This window comes from Gekko japonicus, unplaced genomic scaffold (assembly GCF_001447785.1).
Source record: "Gekko japonicus isolate JY-2015 unplaced genomic scaffold, Gekko_japonicus_V1.1 scaffold750, whole genome shotgun sequence".
NCBI classification, from domain to species: Eukaryota; Metazoa; Chordata; class Lepidosauria; order Squamata; family Gekkonidae; genus Gekko; species Gekko japonicus.
The window spans coordinates 253075-275770 of record NW_015160857.1 but is presented as its reverse complement, the minus strand read 5'-3'; the positions used below and the strand labels follow the sequence as shown (position 1 = coordinate 275770).

Here is a 22696-nt window from a genome sequence, read left to right as displayed (position 1 = left end):
TCTTGCCTTCTCTCTGTTCTATCTCTTGCCTTCTCTCTGTGGGGTCGCCATAAATCAGCCGCGAGTCTTGATGGCACTTTCCACCACCAAGCACGGCTGAATCTAAAAGGGGTGTGTGTGTCCCCTTACACTCTTGGGGATTTTCTTTTAAGGAAGTGCAAAGAAGGCTTTTAGGGACATTGTGCTGTCTGCGCCATTCCGAATGCTTCTATGAATTCTGCGGCCACAGCAGTTACGTGGCAGGCCTTTTTCAGCAGCAGAAGAGGCAAGTCCTGCATTTGCCTGTAAATCTGCATTAACGATGAATTCGTTAAACCTTTGGAACTGACAGACAGAACAGGGCAAGTCTGATGGCCTGTTAGTGCCTAAATGCTTACTTTGTGGAGCAAGATAAAGCTCTGACGCTGGAAATAAGCTTTACAAGACGCTGGTTGTCAGAATTAATTTTAAATATAAACAGTGACTTATCTCTGCTTCCAGCTTTGGATTGCATCCAGTTCCCCTGTCTTTAAAAAAAACCTGCCAAGGATGGAACTGAAGGACCGAGGACTGTAGACTGGCGTACAGGCTAAGTTGGAGTCACACAAAATACAGGGGGACGGCAGACCTGTGGCTTAGTGCTTGCATGGTGCAGAAGTTGAGGGGGCTTTATTAATTTGCATTTTCCATGCAGCTGGTGCCTGAGTGAGTTGATTAATGTCCTCCCCCCATAGTTGCCCCATACAAAGATATCACATATAAAAGTAGATTTTCTTCAATTCAGGGGGCCCAGGCACATTAACCCTGTGGCTTCCACCCCCCTTACATACTTGGGCTGTGATGTGCATAACTTGCCATTTCAAACCATTTACCTGAATATAAACTTTAAGGGCCCTGGCCTGGATGGCCCAGGCTAGCTTGAGCTCAGAGGTCATTTCGGGGGGGATCGCAGTTCCCCCGGGTGATGTACGGGGGGCAAGGCACATGACGAAGCCCCGCCCCCTGCTTCCGGCCGCCCCGCTTCCGGCCCTCATTCAGCCAGGAGGAGGCAGGAGAAGAGGGAGGGTAAGTTGCTTCCTCCCTGCCTCTCCCCACCCCTGCCTGCCTGGGGCCAGGGAGGGCCTTCGCGGGGCTTCCTCGCACTCCCGCTGGCATGGGGCTCGGCAGTGGAGCTGCAAGGCCGGCGCCGGCGGCCGGGACCGTTGGGGGCGGGGTGTGTTGCCTTATGACACACTTCCGGTGATGTCAGGGGGTGTGGCCTTATGACACACTTCCGGTGATGTCAGGGGGTGTGGCATATGCTAATGAGTTCCCCTAGCTCTTTTTCTACGAAACGATCCCTGCTTGAGCTCATCAGATCTCAGAGGCTAAGCAGGGTCGGCCCCGGTTAGTACTTGGATGGGAGACCACCAAGAAAGTCCAGGGTTGCTACGCAGAGGCTGGCGATGGTAAACCACCTCTAAACGCCTCTAGCTTTGAAAACTCTGTGAGGACTTTCCAGGAATCAGCTGCAACTTGACGGCACTTTCCAACACCTCTCAGCCATAAGGACGTAAGGTGAACCCTGCTAGATCAGACCAGTAGTCCATCTAGTAGTCCAGCATCCTGTCTCACATAGTGAGGCAAAACGTGGTTTGTTGTTACGGGAACAAGCCTGCGTAAAGGATACTTCCTTTTGTCCCTTGTGAATCTGTTGCCCGTCAACTTCAGTGGACGCCGCCCTCAAGTTCTAGTCTTACAAGACCAGGAGGAAAAGTTATCTCTGTCCACATTCCCCACCCCTTGCGTAATTTTATATGCAGCTTTTGAATTCCTCTGTGTTCGGTGCAGGCGGTGCCACTGCTAGTATTCTGTAGAAGAAAACAATCTGACTCAATCCATCTTTGACTTCAAAATGAGGCTTCCTCACTGTGCAAGACATGGAGCAAGAGCTCCCTCCATGGACCCAAAGACCCTGACCACATAACTTATTGGTTTGTGTGAAGCCTCCCACTCTAACTATGTGATGCTCCTGAAAATAAAATCCAGGACTGGATTCCAGTTATTTCCTTTCATGTAGAAATGGGGAGGGAGGGAGGGAGGGTGTGTGCGTATCCTACTTGTCTTGCAACATGGTGAGAGAAACTTATTTATTGCAGATCAACATGACAGCCACTTCCTTCTGTGGCTATCACCATCGCTCCAGATGGTGCGCTGAAGAACATTGGAAACCTCTTAACTGCTACCTCTTCACAAAAGCATCGTTTTCCTACTGCTCCCTCCAAGTTGTATCCCTGCTCCTTAAGCGAGGGCCTCTTCACACTGCATAATTTTTTAAACTAAAAAAATATGCAGTGCGGAAGCAACAAATGTGTGTTTGCAAGATGTGCGTTTCGCGCAACGCCCGCCTGCCAGAATTCCAGTGGGTTGCAGTTTCCTGTGGAGCAAGAGGAAAGCATCACTTCCGAGATGCGAGGGCAAAAAGGGGTGATTCTCCCCCCCCCAGCAGTGCTGTGACCAGGGGTCATTTCCTGCAGGAGCGCACAGGAGCGGAGCTCCGGCAGTAAAGAGCCCAGGGGGCGGGCACATGCAGCAAGCCCCACCCCCTGCTCCCAGCAGCCCTCACTGCCGCCGAGGAGCCCCAGCGCCCCCCCCCCCCCCCCCGGCCCTCCGGTCCAAAACAGTCCAGTGGCACCTTTAAGACCAAGTTTTATTCAGGTACAAGCTCTCTCTCCTCTGTGAGGACAGATCTGCACGTTCCCCCCTCCCCCGATAGCTAGCAATCCAAAACAGTCCAGTGGAGCCTGAGCGGTGGGTGTTGCCTTCTGACACACTTCCGGTGATGTCAGGGGGTGTGGCATATGCAAATAAGGTATTCTAATTAGTCATGCTTTTTAACTGGAGATGCTGGGGATTGAACCTGAGACCTTCTACACGCCAAGTATATAAAGCTTAAATGAAGCTGCCTTATACTGAATCAGACCATCGGTCCATCAAGGTCAGTATTGTCTTCTCAGACTGGCAGCGGCTCTCCAGGGTCTCAAGCAGAGATCTTTCACAATGCCTACTGCTCAGTCCTTTTAACTGGAAATTCCGGAGATTGAACCTGGGACCTCCTGCATGCCAAGCAGAGGCTCAACCACTGAGCCATGCCCCCCTTCTCGGTAACTCTCTGCAAAAGGCACTCTTGTGTAAGCCAAACTTCTGATTATCTGCATTCCTATGTTGTCCCCTCTCCTCCTTCTGGGTTAACAACTTTAAAAACACAAATTGGCCTGGCACGTTTTTCTGTTTATCCCTTTGGAGCACACATTTTAATTTTGTTAAACCAGAGCCATTCTTCTTCCCGCCCTTCCTTTGATTTAAGGAGCCAGCGAAGCAGCAGATTAAAGACTGCCTCCCATGTGTTCAGGCGATGTGCGGCCTCTACAGCAGGCACAGTGACTCTTCAGCCGGCAAAGAGGTTACATAACCGAAATATCGAGCATGCAGCAAAGGCCACACAGACTATGACCCCCCTCTCTATAGCTGTTCTTTCTTTCTTTTCCTTTTGCAAAATCACATGTCCACCCCATATGTTGCAGAAAAGAGAAAACTTGACTAATTATTACAACCGTAAATTCACAACCGTAACCATTTCCGTCCCTGCCTCGCTTTGCTTGCTGCTTTTTGGTCTCTCCCTTGTTATTAATTGTGACTTGGGAAAAAAATTGCAATTGAAATATGCCAATGATTTATGGGAACAAGGCTTATCAGAGATCTTGTTGCTTATGTCATTCTTGCGTTCTCACCAGCAAAGCTGGAAGAGGGAGGGAAGGGTAGACAGCATCCAGAGAAATGGAGGCGCACTTCTAGGTGAGCCTCACGATTGCCTGTCCTGTTTGCAGAGAATTCTAGCCTCCAATAGTGTTTCTCGAAGGTAGTCATGTGCAAGCTGACAGCATGCACCGAAAACCTTTTTTTTTTTTTGCTTTTTTTTTGCCATCAAATCACAGCTAACTTATGGCAACGCTGTATGGCTTTTGAGGCAAGAGATGTTCAGAGGTGGTTTGCAGTTGCCTGACCCTGGTATTCCCTGGTGGTCTCCCATCCAAATACTAACCAGGGCCGACCCTGCTTAGCTTCCGAGAGCTGATGAGATCGGGCTAGCCTGGGCCAGCCAGGTCAGGGCGAACACCATGTACAGGGATTTCTGCTTGCTTGTTTACATGCTGCTCTGATTACCTGAGATGCACCATTTGGCCAAAACTTGGCTTTTATGCGCAGCTTTGTTTCCTGTGCGCCTCGGGCTTGAGCATCACAGCCTTTCGGTATGTTCAGCCAGAGGCTAGAGTTCAGTGTGTGCTGCCACGCTGGACACAGTTGTGGCGATCGGCGTTGATGAGATCGGGCCAGGGGTCATTTCCTGTAGGAGCGCACAGGAGTGGAGCTCCGGCAGGAAAGAGCCCAGGGGGCGAGCACATGCAACAAGCCCCACCCTCTGCTCCCTGCAGCCCTCAGGCAGAGCAAGAAGCAGCCAGGTAAATTGCAGAGCCCCCCCCCCCAGCCCAAAACAGTCCAGTGGCACCTTTAAGACCAAGTTTTATTCAGGTACAAGCTCTCCCTCCTCTGCGAGGACAGATCTGCACGTTTCCCCCCCCCCCAATAGCTAGCAATCCAAAACAGTCCAGTGGAGCCTGAGTGGTGGGTGTTGCCTTCTGACACACTTCTGGTGATGTCAGGGGGTGTGGCATATGCAAATGAGTTATGCTAATGAGTTATGCTAATGAGTTCCTGCACCTTTTTCTACGGAATGACCCCTGCTGCTGACCATGCAGAGTTTGTTATTCCCAAGCGTGTTGCACTAAATCTTTCTTTCTTTCTTTCTTTCTTTCTTTCTTTCTTTCTTTCTTTCTTTCTTTCTTTCTTTCTTTCTTTCTTTCTTATTTTGGTTTATATCCCACCCTTCCCACAAGCGGGCTCAGGGCGGCGCACAACAACAAACACAATACAATCTTAAAATAGGTCAAGAAATAATAAATAACAGTGTTAAAACAATACAATAAAACCCATTTAAAAATAACTCCCTGTTATACTGGATGCACCCTCTCGGTCTCTGGTATTATACATCCAGAGTGGGTTTCAAAGCATAAATCCAGCAGCTGTTTACGGATCATATAAGACAATTCTTTGGCCGAATTGTTACTATTCAGAATGCAGAAGAAGTTGTAAAACTTTATTCAGAGGGAGGAAGAACCATTCTGGTAAGGAATGGGACAAATTATTTCAAGAAGCGACAGAATCTGGAGGTTTTTTCCTCTCGAGGATGAATACCACATTGCCTACTGCGAAAGCCTCCTCTCAAGAAAAAGGGACACTGCCACTACACTTTTCATTCATTGACCCACGCCACCTTCCTCGGCTACAGCTTTCGCCATCAGACAGCATTTATGGGAAACGAAAACATCTTCCCAGCTGTGAATGTCCTGCTGTGATGCTCAAGAGATACCTGTTGTTTTTCTGTTCAGGATTGCCTTTTTACAAGTGCGTACTTGTCCCTCGCTGGATTCATTCATTTATCTTTAAATTAAAAATACTGACTTCCCACTATCCAAATTGATGTCTCTTCCAAGCGGCCTGCAGCATATTTTAAAAAAATACTTTTGTGTTGGATGGAGTAAGGGACTCAGAAGCCCCAGATGGCTCTTTAATGCGCCACCTGTGGCTCTTCTGAGCCCTGTTCCCCAATGCAGCCCCTGTTCCATCTCCCAGAAAGGCCCTCTTGAATAATTCAGTTCTGCGTAGTTTGCGGAAAGCCAGGGTGCTTGGGAGCCTTGCTTACCTCCTCGGCCGGGCCATTCAACAAGGTGGGGTATGTGTTCACTAGGGGTGATTTCCCACAAGTGCTGCTCCGCGCTCACTGCTCCATTTTGCCCCGATGGTACGTGTCAATTTCACACAAGCTGCTGCGCGGCCGCATTTTGCCCTGCAGCTTCGTGCGATTTTCCCCACGTCTACTCAATCCTTGAAAAACAGGAAATGCAGGACAATAGCTAGCTAGATGAAATGACAATCTCATCCAAACGGATAAGTGAAAACCACCAGCAGCCACAAGTAGCAGGAAAAAAGTCGAACAAGCACAGGCCAACAAGCTAAAGAATTCACCAAAAGCACGCTGGATTTTTAAAAAGTCTTTGCCTGGTACTTAAATGTCAGCATCAGCAGTGGAGGTACCCAGTGGGCATTTCAGCAGAGGGGATGCCAAAGAGTTGCACCAAAGGCTCAGTCCCCTGGTCACTACCCAACTTGCCTTCGAAAGGGAAGACCCAGAGATGGGCTGCCCATCTAAGTGACTGGGGTGATCCAGGTTGAAATGGGTGTGTGTGTGTGTGCATGGTGGCAAGGTGCCAGTGTTTTCTGAAGAGCACAAGTTTCCTGTCCAGGTCATGGTCAGACCTAAAGCTCCTTGAACACACGAAGCTACCCTGCGTTGCGTCATACTATCAGACTAGCAAAGTCAGTGCTGTGCGTCATACTATCAGACTATCAGACATACTATCAGTGCTGTGCGTCATACTATCAGACTAGCAAAGTCAGTGCTGTGGCAACGGCTCACCAAGGGTCTCAGGCTGAGATCTTTCACATCACCCGACTGTTTAACTGGAGGTGCCAGGGTTTGAACCTTCTACATGCAAACCTTCTACATGCAAACCTTCTACATGCAAAGCAGGGGTTGAACCTTCTACATGCAAAGCAGATGTTCTGCTACTCAGGTTTCCAGGCCACAGCCTGAAAATCCCAGGAGCGTTTGGGGCATGGGCGCAGGCGTCAGGTCATGTGAAAACCAGTAGTGATATTATGATGTTGGTGGGTTACTCTAGGATTCGCAAAACTCTATAGTTTAGAATGCCCCCCAAGGTCGAGACCTCAGATTGGTTTTGCTGGAACTGTCAGAACATAAGAGAAGCCAGTGTGGGATCAGGTCAATGGCCCAAACAGTCCAATACTCTGTCACACAGTGGCCAGAAATACCAGGTGCCATCAGGAGGTCCAGCAGTGGGCCCTCCCCCTCCCCAAGCACCAAGAAGACGGAGCATCCCTTGCCCCAGACTGAGAGTTCCTATCTATACCTTGTGGCTAATAGCCACTGATGGACCTCTGCTCCATATCTTCATCTAATTCCCTCTTGAAGCCGTCCATGCTTGTAGCTGCCACCACCTCCTGTGGGAGCGAATTCCGTGTGTTCATCACTCTTTGGGTGAAGAAGTACTTCCTTTTATCCGTTCTAACCCGACCGCTCAGCAATTTCATGGAGTGCCCACGAGTTCTTGAAGTGTGAGAAAGGGAGAAAAGTACTTCTGTTGCTGTGCACCAATGTGATGCCAGTACATGCACTCCTAATTTGTCCCCATTTAGCAACACTGGAGATTTCCAGGAGGTAGCCAGAGACCTGGCAAGCGTATCTACCACTGAGCTGTGTCCCCTTCCCTGAGTCTTGGTTTCTGGAATGGAATTGTGCCTCCCAGTGCTGGTGAAGATGGCACATGGCAACATGAGAGTCACTGAAAGAGAAAGATAAGCTTGGATGGAGAGTGGCTAACGTCTTGGGTGGGGCTAGGGATGCCAGCCTCCACGTGGAACCTGGGGATCCCCTGGAATTACAGCTCATCTCCAGACTACAGAGATCGGTTCCCCTGGAGAAAAGGGATGCTTTGAAGGGTGGGCTCTGTGGCATTGAACCCCACTGAAAGTCCCTGTCCTCCCCAAAATTAATCTCCAAATCTCCATGAGTTTCCCAATCTGGATCTGGCAACCCTGTCACATCATCTGCTGCCAATAGCCAGGGGAGATCTGGCTACCCTAGGTGGGGCTGATGTTGCTTAATAGATGAGTGCCTTCTTCTTGGGAGTTTGCTGTGTCTCTTAGGGTCAGCTGGAAATGGGTCTTTGAAAAACACCAGAAGTCTCCAGTGTTCCTCCACCTCAAAAGGAAACCATCCCTGATACGGGTCCCTCCTCCCCAGTCCCACCAGAAGTCTCCAGTGTTCCTCCACCTCGAAAGGAAACCGTCCCTCCTCCCCAGTCTGGCAATTCCTATTATTTGGGGAAGTACGAATTGGAAAGAGGCCGAGGAACTGATGATTAATGATTGGAGGGATAAAATGAATAATACAATAATCGTAGAGTATCTTACGATGAAGATACGTAGAATAAATGGGTTAAAGGTTAGTGAACAGGAGGAGGACTGGTTTAGAAGGATGGCGGGGTATTTGGGAAAGTTTAAAAAATTTGGGATGATTAGTCAGTTAATAGGAAATTGAGAGGTTAATTTGATTATAAGATTAAGATGGAAGTTTAATAGAGCAATAGAGTTGTACTTGGATTGATTGTGATATAATACTGTATGGAATTTTATTTATGTATCTATTGCCTGGAGGTCGCACATGGGTGGTGTTGGTGATGGAATGTTTTATGAAATTAAACAATAAAGAATTATTTTAAAAAAAATTGGGGAAGTACGAAGCGCAAACCCGTCTCCCCCAAAGTAAATGTCAGTTCTTCAATGGAATGAGTCAGCAAGGACTGGAGTGGAAGCCTTTTCCTGTGACAGTGTGGGAATTCTCGGAATTAAGTGTGTGTGTGTTTAGAAAACAGCCTGAATAATAAGCATACCCTCGCTTGCTCGCTTGCCTCCCCAACCCCTTGCTTCCAAATGCTGAAATTACTCAGGCAGGAACGCCAGCCAGGCCTTTGGTGGAAAATGAATTTTTAATGCAAATAGATGCTCGGTGCCACAGATAACCCAGGAAAGAGAGCCATTTGCTGGAGAGCTTTCGGGTTTCAATGCACATTTATAAGCCGGGAAGGGGAGAGAGATGTGGGAGGCGGAGGAGTTGTTTAGGCTGGTCTTAAAGGAAACCAAAAAAAAAAAAAAGGATTAAGAAGAGAGGTGTACAAAGATTCCCTCCCCCCCCCTTTTGTGTCCTTACGTTGTCAACTTGAGGCTTTTTGTTTCCCCCGTTTCTACTGGCGCAGATCCTGATTCGTTTGCTTCTTTTGTGCCACCTGCACACCATTCGCTCAAGGGAGAAGCAAAATCAAAATGGGGAGTTTCACACTGAAACAGAAGGGTGGAGAAATTTGAAATCATTCAGAGGCCCCGGTCACACGGGCCGGATATCGCGGGGGAGAGGCGTGGCTGTTTGCCCCGCAGAGAAATAACGTGCGACTGTGCGATCAGGCGTCCCCTCGCGGTCCCATGGTTAGGGGGGAGTGCCGATCACACGACGCGCCAAAGAAGCGGCACGGCAAATGGGGTTGTTGTTGTTGTTTTTTAACCTGAAGTATGCGCATGCCCCGTTGGGTGCTTGTACACATCCCTGGAGACTTCAGGGGGGGAAAAAAACCTTTTCGTAATGGGGCATGGGCGGGGGCCGGATGCCACCGGAAACGCGATCAGATGCCCACCCTTGCCCCGCGGTTTCCGGAAACTAGTACCTCCGAGGTACTAGTTTTTTGCCGCGCATCTTCGGCGGGAAGCCTCGGTTGAGCCACGGGAGCTCTACGCTTCCCAGATGTGGTGGTGAGATCGCACCCGGAAAATCTGCCTATCTTCCATCTCTCTAGCATGGCTAATGCTCCGTGTGACCGGGGCCAGAGTGTTGTGTAGACGCTCCTTGAGGATCTGGCCCTGCTTCTGGAGAAAGGCAGACAGAAGTGGTGGTGTGCCAAACCAAAAATGGGGAGGGCACATTTGTCTTCATGGCAGATGCTGCTGGAAGGCAATACTGGGGTAGGCAACCCCTGGCACATGTACTGAACTGCCGCACGGCAGACTGTTTTGCTTGGCACGCAGGACTGGTCCTCTGTCCGGTCGACGGACACAAGCCCCCGAAGTGCTGGCAGCGCTGTGGGTGCCAGCAGCACGGGAAAAGGCGACGGGCATACCAGGTGAAGGGCTTTCTCGGTGATGGCCCCGACCCTGTGGAATGCACTCTCTGATAACACCCATGCTCTGCGGGACTTGCTTAGTTTCTGCAGGACTTGTAAGGCTGAATGGTGGTTTGGTGGCGGTATGGTGCTCTTTTAATATTCTATATATATCATTTGATTTTTCTGCTTTTTAACTGATTTATTATGATGCTGTTTTAGACGTTGTAAGTCGCCATGAGACACCCCCCCCCCGAGAGAACAGGAACCGGAAAATAATAATAAATATATAAAAACAAAAACGTACCCATCGCCAGCTCTTGGAGTGGTGCGCTCACCAGCCAGGTCTGAAGTGAGTCTCTGAGACGCCAGCAGTGCCACTGGGGTTCAGTGTGCTCTCAGCGTGTCTAGCCAACCACAACCTTTCAACTTCCCCCCCACACACACACATACACACCTTTTTGTTTCCCAGAACACCCAACATCTGCACAGGTAGAAGATGCATTTTGAGGGGCGCTCGGGACAGAGGGGTAGACTCCATGTTACAGAGTTTTTCTCCTGTCATCACTCAATGAACACCAGAGGGGTGGGGGTGGGGGGGGAGAGAGAGAGAGAGAGAGAAAGAAGTTGCACTGCACATAGAGTTGCCAACCTCCAGGTAGAGCCTGGAGAGCTCCCAGAATTCGAATTTATGTCCAGGCAACAGAGATCAGTCCCCCAGGAAAGAATGGCTGCTGTGGAAGGCGTACTTGATGGTATTATACTCCAGTGAGATCCCTCCCCTCCACAAACCCAGGGGTGGATTAAGGCTCACAGGTGCCCTAAGCACTGACCACTCTTGGTGCCCCCGATCTTGGTGTCATAGCCTATCACACTGCACCTCGCCAACAAAAAATAGAAGATCGCCCTAGGGTGGCACCATGATCCATGTGCACTAGTTTTATCAAAAAAAAATTATTTACAAATCTTCATTCATTTTTCTTTTCTTTTCACCCTTTCCCCTACTTTGTGGTGCCCCCTTTGGCCCTGGTGCCCTAAGCACATGCTTAGTCTGCTTCATGGTTAACCTGCCCCTGCACAAACCCCATCCTCCCTTGGCTCCACCTCCAGATCCCCAGGAATTTCCCAACCTGGAGTTGACAACCCTACCCATTGCCGCCGCCACTATCACCTCAAGTGGCCAACCTCCAGGTACAGCCTGGAGATCTCTTGGAATTACAACTGATTCTCCAGACGACAGAGATCAGTTCCCCTGGAGAAAATGGCTGCTTTGGAGGGTGGATGCTATGACATTATACCCCACTCTGGTCCCTCCCCGGACTCCACCCCTAAAATCTCCAGGTACTTCCCAGGCCAGCGATGACAGCCCTGAGAGTGCTCCACCACCTCCAGTTACCTCTCAGAGCTGGCCCTGGAGAGTGGGAGCACGGATACCTCTTTCGTTTCCCCCATAGACTGAACAGACAGCCTTTCCGGTATAACCAATAAATAACGCATTTCTGAAAGCAACTTGAGTATCCGCTGGAGAAAGCGAAGGCCGTTGTTTAGACAGAGCCAGCAGCTGGGAAGCCAGAACTGGCTACTTAATTGGTCTCAGACCTCTTCCCCAGCATTCCCCCCCTTCCACGGAGAGTTACTGGAAGGTCTAAGGAAAAATAGGCTTTTAAAAAACTCTCTACTGCCCGTCGGAACTGCAGCTGCCGTCTACTGCGAGAGCTGTTTTCCATGTAGAAAGACTGGATTCTCCAGAGGAATGTTGGGGTGGGGGAGGCAGATGGGGGGGGTGGATTACAGAAAGAGAGAATGAGAGAGAGAGAGAGAGTTCAGGGGCACATAAGGGGATGGCTATTTACTTAAGACACGGATTTTATGTGACCTCGTCTCCATGGAGATCCCAGTTTCTCAGCTCTGTGGACTCGACTCCCCCAAATCTCTCCTCTCGGAGATATTTTTCTAATAGTTGCATGCATTGGAAACAGACTGTCGCATGCATGGGTGGGAGGGACTGGATCCAGATGGGAATTGGGTTTTTTTTAAAAAAATGAGACATGGGAGGCTTACAGATTAAGAAAGAGGTTCTGGTGGCAAACCCATAGCTTTTTAAATCAAAACGATAACTTGTAAAAAGAAGTCGAAGTGCCCCAAGCTGCCCCGACTGACATCTAGCACCCATAATAGCACTCAAAAGTGGACTTTCTTTTCTCCTCTTTCTGCAGACAGAAGGCTCTGTCGTCTACGGGAGGCCGAAGCGTCCAGGCAGCATGTGACTGGTTGGTATGAAATAATACGTTTTTTAAAGATTCAAAGTGTATAATTTTCAGCACATTTTCTTCCTACACGCAATGGAACCTCCCCCAAAGTAAAACGCGTTTCCCGATTGAGCATCTAAAAAAGCAGTATTCTTGTATAAAGGCATGTGTGCAAATAAAAATGCTAGTCTTCAGCGTGTCACAACTCCCGTTGGGTTTCTCTGCAACTAGGATAAAATGGCTTACCCCTTTAGAATTTGGGCTGGTGACTGTATCAGTCACCACACAGTCTGAAGAGCATGGGGTGTTACCACATCAAGGGTAGGATCCGAATAACTGTGGGCAGAGCTTCCGTCTGCACTTGGGAGAGTCCGCCCACGCTTTGGGGGGGGGGCTGAGCTGTTTCTCTCCCCCTTCTTCCTGTTTCTGATGTTGCCCCTTGTGTCTCCTAAAAAGCTCCTCTAAAAAAACATGGAAAGGAGGGATCTCCAAAGTAGCTTCTAATGTTTCAAGGAGCACAAAAGATCTAAAAAAGTCCCCCCCCCCCATGCATGCATGCAGAGCTCTTGGGATGAGCAGCATTTCCTCCTGAAGACTTTGATGACTGGTGCATTTGTCATTCGGGAAACGATCTCTGGTGATGTTGTGTATGCACATGACTGGGGTTTGGTCTAGATGTGCAGCAAAATGAGGACTGTGCGACTTCTAACTGAAGGTGGTGGGTGACATGTTTGAACACTTCGTTGTGCGATGAATTCCTTGCAGACAGAAAACCAGGTCAACAGGCAAAGGGTTGAGCTACTTTTCAATTAGTAGGGAGTTTGTTTTAGGGTTTGTTTTTTTAAAAAATGGGGGGCATTGAAACTTGATAACTTTCACTTGTAATCTGAAATGGTATAGGCTAGTCTACCATCGCATTCTCATCTTAATCTGCTGCTTGTGTGGACCAGACATCAAGGAATGACCATGATCAGCAACAAGTTTTATCCGAAGGCCATATCGAGGAAACAGTGAGAGATAGGGTGGGCTGAGGCCCATAAGCAGCCAGCCAGGCAGCCAGCCCAGCCACTGCAATTGCCACTCCCTCCATATTGTCGTTTGTGTCTAGATTGTTTGTTGAGGGGGGGCAGGCATCATTCTTCCAGTGGTGGGCAATGCTCCCTCTAAGCTGTGGAGTCTTGTGAGCAAAAATTCTACTTTGTGAGCTACTGGCATTAAAGTTATGAGTGAGGAATTGGGCTACTACATAAATTAGTTTGTTCTGGACCCACCCTCCCTGAACTAAGACAAAAATGTGTGAGCTAGAGGCTAAAAAACTGTGAGCTAGCTCACACTAACTCAGCTTAGAGGGAACACTGGTGTGTGTGTGGGGTCTGATTCTAGAGTCATAAATTGCTGTCTCCTTAGTAGATACAACCAAAGAGAGAATCACGAAAACAACTATCACAAATAAGAACAAACCGTGACAGACGAACTAATAATAATTACTTCCAAAAGCATTTCGGTAATTTTATATAATTTCCACATAAACAGTGCAAAACATGCCAAGTTATTCTAGTGTGTAGCATAGAAAAATACAATCTCAGTTTGGTATTTTGATTCAGAAACATTCACGCAATTGTATTAAGTCCTGATTACAAAAATTAATAAAAGGGAAGAGTCTCCTAAGGAGTAAGGGATGCATTCAGTACACACAAATCGTAGCAGCTTCAAATCCTGTGGCAAAGCGGCCTGCATTCAAATCAAAGCAGCTTCAAATCCCGGGCCTTATGTTTGACACCCCTGCCTTAGGAGACGCTTCCCTTTTATTATTTTTTGTAATAAGGACTTAGTACAATTGTGTGAATATTTCTGAATCAAAATACCAAACTGAGATTGTATTTTTCTATGCTACACACTAAATAACTTGGCATGTTTTGCACTGTTTATGTGGAAATTATATAAAATTACCAAAATGCTTATGGAAGTAATTATTATTAGTTCGTCTGTCACGGTTTGTCCTTATTTGTCCTTAGTGTATACGGCAAAATCGGGACGCTCAGCGTGTGCAACTGACAAATGAAGAGGACGCCAGGACCACTTATCCAGTAACTCTAAGAACTATCTGTATATCATTAAAATCCAATTGTAATGCTAACCAAGTCTCCAAGTCTTTTGTAATGCAATTCTTTATATATCCAAGAACTTAATCAATGACAGGAAAACTTCATCGCCAGACAAGCAGCTTAGAAGTGACAAAATGTCACACAATGTAAGCGGGTGCACACGGTCACTCCTACGTACACTTAAATTGTGTATCAACTGATTAGTGCCTGTGAGCACATTTTGTGACTTCTAAGCCGCTTGTTTGGCGATGAAGTTTTTCTGTCATTGAGTAGGTTACTGGATATATACACTGGCAAGGCGGGATAGAAATTGAAAGTAAATAAAATAAATAAAATAAATATATAGAGGTTGCATTACATAACTTGGTTAGCATTAAAATTGGATTTTAATGATATACAGAAAGTTCTTAGAGTTACTGAATAAGTGGTCTTGGCGTTCTCTTCATCTGTCAGCCTACAGGCTTAGGGTACGCAACCATTTCCTTAATGATTTTGTTTAAAGCCTCCTTTCGCTAGGGATATCCCAGACTCTGTTTGGTGATCGCTTCGATTACGACTATTGGTCAGACTTGCTGTTCGACTTGAAACAGAGACACGTTTCCCTTAAGGCCATCTCCCCCTCTCTTCTGTTGTAGGCTCTTTTCCCATGTATGTGACCCTTTTCTCGATGACCCCCTGCCTCGAGAGTACGTCCTCTACCTGCGCCCCACGGGCCCCTTAGCACAGAAGCTCTCAGACTTCTGGCAGCAGTCGAAGCAGTTGTGCGGGAAGAACAAGGCACACAACATCTTCCCGCACATCACGCTCTGCCAGTTCTTTATGGTAAGTCCACGCGCTCTCCTACCCCCCTATTTCACACCTTCCTGTGCACAGTGAGACTCTTCACTGAGGCAAGGTGACTTGAGCACTCCAGCATTCCGTGAGCATTAACTGTGGGGCTTGGGAGGCCCCAGTTCATGTTTTGACACGTTTGTGAACTTGCTGAGTGGCCTGGCAAAGTTATCAGCTGCACCGTGACAGCCCTTACAACGTCACCCGAAACCATGGTTTAAGCTAGCTGTGGGTAGTGTAATCATCAAGATGTGGCTCGTTCCACAGGTTATGGTTAGGGTCCATCAAACCAGAATCTGCAACCGAGGTTTGAAGTTGGTTCGTTAACCACGGTCTTCAAGGTGGTTTTGCATTACATATGAACGTGGACAGCTTGGCTTCCTCTTGAGTGCACCCTGGTAACCATCTTCCGGCTCTCGCCAGCTGTAGAGATGCCTGAACACAATGAAGGCGATGAAACCGGCATTTGTTAAGGCAAACCAGGGTTTGCATGATCATCTGAGAGCTGGATCCCGGTTTTACAAACTAACTGAGAAAAAACCATGGTTAAAACATTAAAGCTCTGATCTGGATAGCCCAGGCTAGCCCAATCTCATCAGATCTTGGAAGCTAAGCAGGGTTGGCCCTGGTCAATATTTGGATGGGAGACCACCAAGGAATACCAGGGTTGAGATGCAGAGCCAGTTTGGTGTAGTGGTTAGGAGCGCGGCCTCTAATCTGGGAGAACCAGGTTTGATTCCCCACTCCTCCACATGCAGCTACTGGTGTGACTTGGGGTCAGTCACAAGTTCTTTCAGCACTGGCCTTGCAGCTCCACTGCCGAGCCCCATGAGGGGCCCGGCGGTGGACCTGCAAGGCCAGCGGGAGTGCAAGGAAGCCCCGCGAAGGCCCTCCCTGGCCCCAGGCAGGCAGGGGTGGGGAGAGGCAGGGAGGAAGCAACTTACCCTCCCTCTTCTCTTGCCTCCTCCTGGCTGAATGAGGGTCGGAAGCAGGGCGGCCGGAAGCAGGGGGCGGGGCTTCGTCATGTGCCTCCCCCGTACCTCACCCGGGGGAACTGCGACCCCCCGCGATTCCCCCCGAAATGACCTCTGCTCAGGACCAGTCCTTGAAAGAGCTCTCTCAGCCCCACCTACCTCACAGGGTGTCTGTTGTAGGGAGGGTAAGGGAAAAGAGATTGTAAGCCACTCTGAGATACCTTCTCTCTTCAGAGGCAGGCAATGGCAAACCACCTCTGAATGTAAGAACTTCCCAGCGGTCCATCTAGTCCAGCATCCTATCTCACACAGTGACCATCCAGTTCCCCTGGAGTACATACAACAGAGCACAGAGGCCAAGGCCTTCTCCTGATACTGCCTCCTGGCACTGATATTCAGAAGCTGACTGCCTCTGAACATGGAGGTTCCCTTTAGTCATTACTGATGGACCTCTCCGCGTTGAGTCTGTCTAATCCCCTTTTAAAGCGGGTTCCATGTTCAGTGTTCCCTCTAAGCTGTGTGCGTGAGCGTACGCTCATTAACACAGGAAGCCCTGCTCAGCAGCAGTCTGGAGCCACATAGGGTCTTGAACTGCCCGTGACCCATTTTAAGATTAGAGCAGTTTTATTCTGCCCAGGATGTGAACTGTTCTGCTCAGTAGGGGGGGGGGGAAATAGACGGAAATTTGTCCATGTTATGTCTGAACCAGCCAACAGTTGTTCATGTCAGCATAATGTAGGTGGGCTCCTAAAAGCTATCATGGCTGCAGCCGCAGAGCAGAAAAAGAGGAGGAGGAGGAGATTAGATTTATACCCTGCCCTTTGCTACACAAAGGCATCTCAGAGCATCTTAAAATCTCCTTTCCCTTCCCCTCCCCACAACAGACACCCTGTGAGGCAGGTGGGGCTGGGAGAGCTCTTTCAAGAACTGCTTGTGAGAGAACAGCTCTGAGAGAACTTGTGACTGGCCCAAGGTCACTCCAGCAGCTGCATGTGAAGGAGTGGGGAAATCAAACCCGGTTCTCCCAGATTAGAGTCTGTGCTCCTCACCACTACACCAAACCGGCTCTCAAGTGAAGGGATGCAGTCTGGAGCATTCTTTCGACGTCGAAGGATGCGCTTTCACTTTTTCTTTTTCTTTTTTTGCCATCAAGTCACAGCTGACTTTTGGCAACCCTGTAGGGTTTTCGAGGCAAGAGATAAACAGAGGTGGTTTGCCATTGCCTGCCTCAGCGTAGCAACCCTGATATTCCTTGGTGGTGGTCTCCCATCCAAGTACTAACCAGGGCTGGCCCTGCTTAGCTTCTGAGATCTGATGAGATCCGGCTAGCCTGGCTTATCCAGGTCAGGATTCTTATGTTTTAACCACATTTTTTTTCTCGGCTATCCAGGTCAGGGCACTGTCATTTGCAGCACCTATTTTTTGCTTCTGGAACCAGCGTCTGAGCATATTACCGCTGAGCCATCCTTCTCTTACACCAAGACCTGGGTGTATCTCATCGCCTTTAGGAGGCACGAACCAAGGATAGGATTATACAGTTAGACAAGCCAGCATCAGCCTCTGGTTTACCCACATGGTCACTCTGTCCTCCCTTTAAGACTGGCACATTCTGATTTCAAAAGTGAAGGTTCCTTTGGGTGGTGGTGAAAGTGCAAGGCGCTTAGCCTCACGCTGTAACCTGCGCCTGCTCCTTTCCAGTGCGAAGACAGCAAGGTGGAGGCCCTCTGCGAAGCTCTCCATGCCACGGTCACGCGGTGGAGGTGCAAGTTCTCAGCCCCTTTGCCCTTGGAGCTCTACACATCGTCCAACTTCATTGGGCTCTTCGTCAAGGAGGACAGCGCTGAAGTCCTCAAGAGGTTTGCGGCGGACTTCGCGACGGAGGCCGCTTCCAAAGCTGGTGAGTATGCAGGGCGTGGTGGTGTGGAGCACAAATCTGATACGGCCTTTCTGCTAGTATGCAAAAGGGCTTGAGAATCGTTGGCTTGGCCTATCCTCACAAGGGCTTCCGGAACTTTCGCAGCATGTAGATTGGCTTACTTGCTAGACCGGCGTCCCCAACATGGCAGCCATGGTGCCCACCTCACAGGGTGTCTGTTGTGGGGAGGGGAAGGGAAAGGAGACTGTAAGCCACCCTGAGACTCCTTCAGGTAGGGAAGGGTGGGGTAGAAATTCAATCTCCTCCTCCTCCTCCTCCTCTTCTTCTTCTTCTTCTTCTTCGGTGTAGTGGTTAAGTGTGCAGACTCTAATCTGGGAGAACTGGGTTTAATTCCCCACTCCTCCACTTGCAGCTGCTGGATGACCTTGGGCAAGCCATAGTTCTGACAAGAGCTGTCCTTGAAATAGCAGTCCTCGAAAGAGCTCTCTCGGCCCCACCTACCTCACAGGGTGTCTCTTGTGGGGAGGGGAAGGGAAAGGAGTTTGTAAGCTGCTTTGAGAGTCTGAGTGAAGGGCGGGGTATAAATCCAATCTCCTCCTCCTCCTCCTCTTTTCCTCCTCCTCCTCCTCCTCCTCTTTTCCTCCTCCCTCCTCCTCCTCCTCCTTCCTGCAGCTCTTTCCTCCCTTTTCGACAATGCATTTGCTCTCTAGATCTCCTAGGCAGATCTGTGTCCAGTGCCGTGTATATATGCTAAGAAATGCAGGAAATGTGCAGCTTGCATTCTGGAAGACTGCTGTTCCCCATCTGCACATGTCCTGTAATAATCCCTGTACTCAGAAACAGGTTTGGGAGTGTGATCGGGCACAAGACAACTGGGGCAATCAGCACAGGCCGAGCGTCTCTCCGTTGTGCTCATGGAGATCTAACCTTTCGGTTCTGAGCTGAAGAGGAGGCCTCCTGCAGTGTCCGTCTTCAGCTCTTCCATCCTTATCAGCGGAACAGAAAGAACAAAAAAACCAGAATCGGGCTTCCTGTAATCATTATCGCCTAAAAGGGAAACTGACATTTTGGCAATCCTTTAACCTTTCTGACAGATGCTGGGTTTTGTTATTTTTCCCCCCTCCTGTGTCTCTGTGCACGAGCTCATCCGAGCTACCATTTCCTGCATCCGCCAACGATCTCAAGAGGCCTACGAACAATCCTTTCACCATCTATCTCTAGCATGCTCCGTTTTTCTAGTAACGTTTCCCCTCAAGTGCATCTAAAGGTTGCAAACGCTGGGTTGAGAAGGGTCACCATATTCTGAAAAGCAAAAAAAAAAAGAGGATGTGTTTCCTGACTTATTACTTCAAATCACTCTGACAAATCTCATTTTAAATACCCTTAAGCGGTGATAATTGCTGCTCACTAGGAATATTCCTAACCTTCCAACCCAGAAAGAGGACATTTTCATCAGTTTTTTTAATAAAGGACCCTAAAGAGGATGGAGGGCTGTGGTGGCTCAGAGGTTAAGACGCTGAACTGCAGACCGGAAGGTCGGTAGTTCGGCAGTTCGAGACCCGGGTGCCGCATTACAGAGCGAGCTCCCGTCTCTGCCGCATTACAGAGCGAGCTCCCGTCTCTGGTCCCAGCTCCTGCCAACCTAGCAGTTCAAAAGCAAGAAATTGCAAGTAGATAAATAGGTACTGCTTCGGTGGGAAGGTAACAGCGTTTTGTGCACCTCGGCATCTAGTCATGCCAGCCACATGACCACAGAAACGTCTCTGGACAGCGCTGGCTCTTCGGCTTGGAAACGGAGATGAGCACTGCCCCCTAGAGTTGGATTCGACTGGCTTTCGAGCAAGGGAAACCTTTACCTTAAAGAGGACAGACACCAAAAAAAAAAAAAAGAGAACATGTCCTCTAAAAGGAGGACATCTGGTAAACCTAGGGTTGAGGAAATTCCTGGAGACTTGGGGGTGAAGCTCGGGGAAGCTGGGCTTTAGGGCAGGAGGGACTACAATGGCCTATAGTGCCACAGACTCCACCTTCCAAAGCAGCCATTTCTTCCCATCTCTGTGGTCTGGAGATCAGTTGTAATTCCAGGAGATCTCCAGGCCCCATCTGGAGGTTGGCGACTTTCGTGTACCTCCATACCCCCACCATGTGAGCTCTATCAAAGTCCCTACTCTCAGTGGGGAGAAGCACTAGGCAGGCCCTGGAGTGACTGAAAGCGAACGCTCACTGCCCGTGACTGTGGGAGAGGCGGCAAGGCTTGGCCCCTCACAACAGGCGTCTGGGTGGAGACTACCAGGGTATGGACAGTAGCCACTTGAGCCAAACCTTCTCCTGGCAAGACCCAACATATGCCTAGACCCCATCAGGGTCAGCAAAGACCACCAGAACATACGGACATAAGAAGAGCCCTGCTGGATCAGAGCAGTGGTCCATCTAGTCCAGCATCCTGTCTCACACAGTGGCCAACCGGTACCTCTGGAGGTCCCACAACAGGGCATAGAGACCAAGACCTTCCCTGATGTTGCCTCCTGGCTTCTGGGATGCAGAGGCTTAGTGCGTCTGAATGTGGAGGTTCCCCTCAGTCACCATGGCTAGGAGCCATTGATAGACTTATCCTCCATGAATCTTTCTAACTTTCCCTTTTAAAGCTTTCTACGCCTGTGGCCATCGCCAGTGTTCCCTCGAAGCTGAGTTAGTGCGAGCTAGCTCAGTTTTTTAGCCTCCGGCTCACACGTTTTTGCCTTAGCTCAGGAAGGGACGGCTCCAGAGCAAACTAACTAATGCAGCAGCCAAATGGCTCGCTCATAACTTTCATGCCAGCAGCTCACACAGTAGAATTTTTGCTCACAAGACTCCACAGCTTAGAGGGAGCATTGGCCATCACTACGTCCTCTGGCAATGAATTCCACATTTTAATCACTTGTCGTGTAAAGAATTATTTCCTTTCCCCCCCATCCTGAACCTACTGCCCATCGGCTTCAATGGATGCCCTGGAGTTCTAGTGTTTCGGGAGGGGGGAGGAAAAGTTATCTTTGTCAACTCTCTCTGTCCCGTGAATAATTATATAAACCTCTCTCATGTGTCTCCTCCCGGTCATCTCTTCTCTAAACTGAGAAGTCCCCAACGGGTCAGTCTTTCCTCATTGGGAAGGGGCTCCAGCCCTCTAAGTCATCTTGGCTGGCCTCTTCTGTACTTTTCCAAGGAGAGGGCAACCAAAGGGAATAGACCAGCTGTTAAGTCGCTCGCTTAACAAAGATGCCAGAGAGTGATTCAGCAAGAACACAACTTTATTCTTCAACTCGAACACAACTCCAACACGGATCAACATCTGATAGCCAGAACAGCACAGCTCAGCTTTTACATTGCAGCTGTCCTGCTTTTAAACTCTCCCGGCTAATGTAGCCACACCCACTGTGCAAATACCAACCAATACGGTTGTTCATATAAGGACCAATCATGGATGTTCCCGCCCAGGGAGCTTCTGTAAAGTGATTGGCTAGGTGCTTCCTGGGCTAGCAATGCGATTGGATGGATTTGGATCCTAGCCCAGGACGAAGCTCAACATGGCAAGTCAATTAGATGGTTCACATACATCATGCATTCAGTGGCAGCTATTGAATGCATTACACCAGCAACCCACACCCTGACTCCTAAGGTCAGGAGGCATCCAGTGAGCAAGGTTCTGGGCTAAGGTGACACCGCCACCACTCGCCGAGGAAGAGACCCGGAAGGGCAAAGAGACAGAGCTGATCAGGAGACGACTGGCCAGTCGGCCAGAGCTCAGGCAAGGCCCCCTCGCAGGCTGAGATACTGAAGGCGGGAGGGTCAAGAAGAGGTCAAGGGGGCTGACCACCCCTTCTCCCTCCTTCAGGACATCTTGAGAGCCCTACCTCGCCCCTGCCATCAAGGACAGCAGAAGGGCATTTTCCGTACTCTTTCGCTTCCATTTCCACGCCTTCCTACTAACCACAAATTGACCCTGACCTGGAGCTCGTCAGATCTCGGAAGCTAAGCAAGGTCGGCCTTGTTTGGTATCGTGGTTAAGTGCGTGGACTCTAATCTGGGAGAACCGGGTCTGATTCCCCACTCCTCCTCTCGCAGCTGCTGGATGACCTTGGGCAAGCCGTAGTTCTGACAAGAGCTGTCCTTGAAAGAGCAGTTTCTCTCAGAGCTCTCCCGGCCCCACCTACCTCACAGGGTGTCTCTTGTGGGGAGGGGAAGGGAAAGGAGTTTGTAAGCCGCTCTGAGACTCCGAGTGAAGGGCGGGGTTTACATCCAATCTCTCCTCCTCCTCTTCTTCTATTTGGAAGGGCGACCTCCAAGGAATATCAGGGTCGTGACACAGAGGCAGGCAATGCCAAACCACCTCTGAAACGTCTCTTGCCTTAAAAACAGGTCTCGCTCGCCACCTAGTGGTGCATAATGCTAAAAGAGCTAGAACTTCTGGCTGTCAGACAATCTTAGTATCCCCTGGCTATTCTATACACAATGCCATATGATAATTTATTAACCACATATTTCCCCTCTTTGCAGACGTACACGTGGAACCCCATAAGAAGCAGCTACACGTGACACTGGCCTACCACTTCCAAGCGAGCCACTTGCCCACCCTTGAAAAGTTAGCCCAAACCATAGACGTCAAGCTGGGCTGTGATTGGGTGGCCACAATATTCTCCCGAGATATTCGATTTGCTAACCACGAGGTAAGGTCGGGCTTCAGATCTATTGAAAGATAATTGTGGGTTAGTAGCAGTTCATTGGTTTATTTATTCGGTTCATTTGCTCATCTCTGGGGCAG

At 49.2% G+C, this 22696-nt stretch overlaps 1 protein-coding gene across 1 annotated transcript in view; it reads left to right on the top strand.

Moving 5' to 3' along the window:
- Positions 1-22696, top strand: part of UBASH3B (ubiquitin associated and SH3 domain containing B) — a 137807-nt gene that overhangs the window by 92259 nt on the left and 22852 nt on the right. The window contains exons 4-7 of the mRNA XM_015421675.1: positions 12083-12140; positions 14856-15042; positions 17724-17922; positions 22432-22601. Of these exons, the coding sequence (XP_015277161.1) occupies positions 12083-12140; positions 14856-15042; positions 17724-17922; positions 22432-22601 (614 nt within the window). The remainder of the gene's footprint in view (positions 1-12082; positions 12141-14855; positions 15043-17723; positions 17923-22431; positions 22602-22696) is intronic.